This window comes from Mya arenaria, chromosome 10 (genome assembly GCF_026914265.1).
Source record: "Mya arenaria isolate MELC-2E11 chromosome 10, ASM2691426v1".
NCBI classification, from domain to species: Eukaryota; Metazoa; Mollusca; class Bivalvia; order Myida; family Myidae; genus Mya; species Mya arenaria.
The window spans coordinates 22,615,963-22,621,393 of NC_069131.1; the positions used below are offsets into that span (position 1 = coordinate 22,615,963).

The following is a 5,431-nucleotide window of genomic DNA, read 5'->3' on the forward strand; positions in this document are numbered from 1 at the left end:
TGATTATTGCTTCATATAGGTATCCTGACGGCTAGCGTGTGTCGCATAATTAAACTCGAATGACAGTGCACCAGTTTGTTTTGTTAAACTTTTCCTGATAAATCGTTTGACCGACGATTGCCCTTTATCTCCTGTCGCAGTAGTGTAGGTGATTAGTTTTAGGTATGGACTACTGACCGGTTTCTCACCTTCTTTAAACGTTAAAAGGATTTTATTACTCGTTATTTAGCTATTGCTGTATGACCCTTAATTTGATAAGAAACAACCGGCCGTTACTATTTGTAAATTTTAGCAGCCAAGTGTATTTAAGCGGTTCAGTTTTGAGTTGGGTCTAAATTATCAAAGCTTTTAAAAATGTTTAAGAATGAGGCAACTAGCCAAACGTTATCTTGTGGACAACATATTGTCAAAGGTTTATACAATTTGTTGCAGTAGTGCTTTTACATGTTATATAGCCTTCTTGAAAATACTTTTAGCTGATATATTACATTACATATTAAATATCTAACAATGATCCTTCCCGTCGGATTATAACACTTAAATATCAACACCATTATTTATGCGAAAAGCTATGCTGGCAAAGCATATAAGAATACATAACGTTATGATATTCATGGAAATCTATGGTTTCTTTAATATATTAAGTAAACGATTGTTTTAATTAGAATCTGACTTTCATCGTCATATAATACACGATTGTATTTCACTCGTACAGGAGCATGTCACCAAAGGCTTGTTAATTAACACAATCCCTGAACTCGGGACGGATTCAATTTATAGTCCGTTATCTTGTTGGTCCTCTATAAAACAATAACAACAAACATGTTAGATGTTGTATTCTGAGGTTAATCAATTTTTGTATTCTCTACATTTTCCGTTTACACTGACTGCAAATAACAGCGAAATAATGCTAAATAGTTCCAGTATAAAAATAAAAGGGTTCCAAAGATCACTAGCGACATTAATGTTTGTGCTGTAATGTGTTCTGAACGAAATCATCTCAGCGATGATCATTACACGTTCCTGATGCCATGATGTCATTGGGGGAAATGCTTATTTTTACTGAAAGGAAAGGTTGTTTTTGTACCATATTGTAAGCACTATCTGCATTCATTTATTCTCATATCAAAAAGGATACAAAGAGGCAAAGATCCTGCCGAGCAATGTTCAGTTACTACACTAACTACCCTGGTGATTAAAATAATATAACTCGCGTTTCGTGCCCGTTTATAATTTTAATAATTTGGGTAGTGGGTGTGAAATCTATTACTCCTTTCATATTGGAGATATACAACTGCAGATTCATGCATGTAAGAAACAAATACTTGGAAGAAAGAAAAACATTCATAAAACAGTTTTTTTCCTGATTCGACATATCGTAAAACCATCATATTGTTTGATAATCAAATACGATTTAAAACATTACAAGTTGTATGAACTTGTGATTTATTATATTACATTACTAAATTATTAAAACAATGTATTGATTGTCGACATATTCTGTTATTTTCTACTTTTATCTTCACATTATCTGTAGGTTTTTGCTTTGAGGAGACTTATAGCATTTTACCAACAATACAAACGACATAACGAATGTAGGTTTCAGATTATATCGAAGAGAAATATTCCATGACTTCATTCATATACCATCTGGTAATAATCTCAATGCTTCAACAACATGACTTTTGTCAGCGCCATAGCTCCATTGGGAGTAGATATTTCAACTGTTTGTATGTAATAAATAACATAAAAAACAGGTCACATTAACAGTTAAGTATCCGCTCTCTAACGTGCTATGATGTTTATATGTGTTGCCTTTAATATTATTGTTCTCCTCAATGGATAATTTTTATGTTCCGGAAACAGAACTTGTTGAAAGATATACGTAAACATGTTTGTAACTAATATACCTTTTGAAAGACGAGAAGCCTGAACACAACAGGGTTGTTAGAATGCAGATGAAATTTCGATAGCTTGGGAATTCAGTCCTTGTTTGAACCGTTAAAGTCAAAACGTCTGTCATTAGCAATTGGCCGTCTTAAATGAGCAATTCAACGTCTGCCGTGAGCATTTTACCGTCTTCAATGAGCAATTTACCGTCGCCAAATCAAGAATTGCAACTCTCCGAGACAAATTAGCGGACGTTGTACGGTCAAAATAATGGATTATCCAACCATATGTTATTTTTAATTTATAAAATTACAGTGTCTGCTTATCATAAAGAGTTTGAGGTTAAAACTGACTTGGTTCAGGTTCTCTTGGCCTCTTTAAAAGGTAACATACCGCCAATTGTATAAACATGGTTAATGTTTTGATTTGGTATAAGTATTAAATGTTACATATTTATCAAAAAAAATGTATTAACAAATCGAATCATTTAAAAAAAAACAAGCTGGCTTTAAAATAACTTTTGGACAACATTTCAAAAGCTTATACAAGTTTTTTAAGGTGATTAGGACTACCAGGAATTTGTCTTATTATTTTACTATTTTTAAAACTTCATTATCAGACGAACATACTCATATATCTTGACATGAGCGAAAGTTGGCGATATGATTCAGAAATTAATATATTGACAAATAAAGTTTGATAATAAAATTATTTTAAATCAAATTTGATGACGGTCAACCGTTCAATGTATACATATAGGTTTCATTGTGATAAGATGAAACAGCTGGATAATAGAAATAACACATCAGTTCTTGTTATTTAAAATCAGCTGCATTTTCGAACTGCTGTGAACAGCCAACCTATCATTTATTGTTTTCGTTTGATGTAACCCTGTCGTGTGACTACGGTGATAACCAATAACACTTGATCGCCGTTGAATGCCCTTCGTAGACAGTTTTGAACAATAACTGGACTTTTGTCGAGAGATGCTGCTTTACGGAGAAAATATCGTAAGCACTGAAGGGTCTTCCTAAACTTACAGTGGGTAATTAGCTCCCATTTCAAAGAGTCATAATTATATTTGCATTATTTTTGTCCGATTTTAATGCATTTCATGTGGGTTTTTTACCTGCGTCAATGCTTTTTTTTAATTTGTTATGATTTTTCAATTGCTGGTAAAAACTGACAAAAAATAAAACGTTTATTTTTTTCTTCTTGAGGATTCAACAGTAGAAAATCATACACCGTGTTGTTATTGTTGCAACTGGTTCTTCAAATCGTCCTGCATCTGCTATCTTTCTTAATTCAGTCCTTCGAATATTCAAGCAAAATATTTCATTGCAGATAAGCGATATATCCATAAGCCATACTAGCCAGATAATTCACACACGTCCATTGATTCATTTTAAGTATGTTAACCACACAATGTTATGTTGGACAGAGTTTTCTTCAGTTTGATCCAGTTCTTTGTAAGACATAGCTTCTTTTTGATGGAGGGCTTGGATGTGAGGTAGGGTTATGGCTCGGCGTCACTATTACATCTGAGAGCATTTTTCAATAAAGTGTTTCAAATATTAAAAAAATATTCCATTGCTCGGAAAATCGACACATGTTTCTCTCCCACCGATGTATCTTCTTACCCACCATGTTATCACAGTTCTTAAGTGAGTATATTAAATACTTATTTGAAGCCTTTTACTGACAGTGTGGTAGAGCTAATGAAGTTGACGTTTCTACATATGATGCAAGTACACGTATGCTTTAACTTACAAAGATAAGAATGTATTCGTAAGTTTATAGATATCGCCAGACGTGTGCTATCTATTGCCAACTCGTAAACCTGCACCTAATCTGTCTAAAGTTTTCAAGGCATTAGATTAATCCGATGTGTTATGTGTAGTTAAATAATTATGAATCTTTTTACTTTCAGATGCCAAGCGCAAGTGACAGCCACTGGCCTTGTGGGTGGCTAGATGATGGCGTGTCTTCATCCAACAATTCAACGAACTTTACAACGAATGCGTGTCTTGAAGCTGCTTTTTCCAATTTTAAAGTCGGAGAAAGAGCTCGTTCAAAGTTGGAATCTAGTTCACTAATGAAAGCCGGTTTAAATTTATTTACTTATGTAACCCCAGTTGTTATAGTGATAGGGCTTGTCGGCAATGGACTTTCTATAGCGGTGTTTAGAACGTCAACAATGAGAAAGATGTCTGCAAGTGTTTATCTAGCGGCCTTGGCAATGACGGATATATGTACACTGCTGGTGTATGTACTCGTTGAATGGCTAAGAAGAGGGCTACCATACCTAGCCCCTGGACTGTCTGTGGGTCTGTTTGACTTAGATGGCATTTGTCAAATGCTACTTTATTTGGCGTATATTACAAGGTTCATGTCATCTTGGATTATTGTGACATTTACCGCAGAGCGCGTCAGTGGCGTGTGCTATCCCTTGCAAACAATGCATCGCAAGTCCAAGAGGATTTTAGTTTGCCTTCTCGTGACAGGAGCTCTTTTCGTGATTTACAAACCGTTTCTCAGTGGGGAATATAAAATAAGCGAACGAACGTTATGCACCTCTAACCCAGACCACATATTTTTATCCTTCGTGTTGGATACAATATACGTCACAATTATATTTTTTCTCCCTCTTGCTATAATCACAACACTGAACTTACTAATTGTACGGACTCTGTACCTTCGAAACCGACACACTAACGACCTATTTGCAGAGAACACGAAAATCCGTCTAGAGTTTACTATAATTCTGTTTGCTATATCATTTTTCTACATTACGTTTCATATGCCTTACTTCGTGCTGTGGTGTAAATTACAAGTACTCAACGGACCACATCTACCATCCGTCCCTCGTGACAAACATTTCTGGGATTATTGGATTAGTCTCTTAAACATAGCGAGGACAGTTTTCTATCTCAACTACTGCTCTAACTTTTTTCTGTATTGTATCACAGGAACCTATTTCCGGAATGAACTAAGGAGACTGTTTTGTGTTCGCAAGCAAACACATCGAGTGTTTAAGTCTCATATTCGATCAAGTCAATTTGGATCCGTGTACCATAGTTCAAATACACATGTTACTTCATATGCCTAAAACAAATTGTGATAGACTTTCGTGAACATTAACTGTTTTAATTATTAAATGTGTAAACACAATTATGAGACGTTTAAACTATATATTTCAATCTTTTAGACATTTTCAGAATATGCAGTAGGCCACGACCTTATGTAAAAATTCATATACATTACCGTGTTTTCAAGTAAACCGCTGCCTTAAGTTAAGCATGCAAAAATAAATCAAAATAAATAATTAAACAATAGCCAACATATTATGAAAACAACTTTTGTAGCATCAATGTTTATGTTAGAGTTTTTGACGATCTACAGAAAAAAGAGCGGGCGAACACGGTAGTTTGTTCTATTTTCTTTAAGATCGTCCAATTGTACTCTATTTTATTTGATGTTGTTTGGTACACTCGGCAGAAACGATCTGCTTAATGTTAATGAACAGACCATTTGAACAAAA

General features: G+C 34.5%; 1 protein-coding gene across 1 annotated transcript; it reads left to right on the plus strand.

Moving 5' to 3' along the window:
* The first annotated feature begins 3,820 nt into the window (after positions 1-3,820).
* On the plus strand, positions 3,821-4,999 carry LOC128204465 (P2Y purinoceptor 1-like). The gene has a single exon (XM_052905879.1). The coding sequence runs from the start codon at positions 3,821-3,823 to the stop codon at positions 4,997-4,999; it is 1,179 nt and encodes a 392-aa protein (XP_052761839.1).
* The last annotated feature ends 432 nt before the right edge of the window (positions 5,000-5,431 follow it).

Bases quoted from the DNA above. Each gene is read 5' to 3' on its own strand.
- LOC128204465 (XM_052905879.1), top strand. From the start codon at position 3,821: ATGCCAAGCGCAAGTGACAGCCACTGGCCTTGTGGGTGGCTAGATGAT.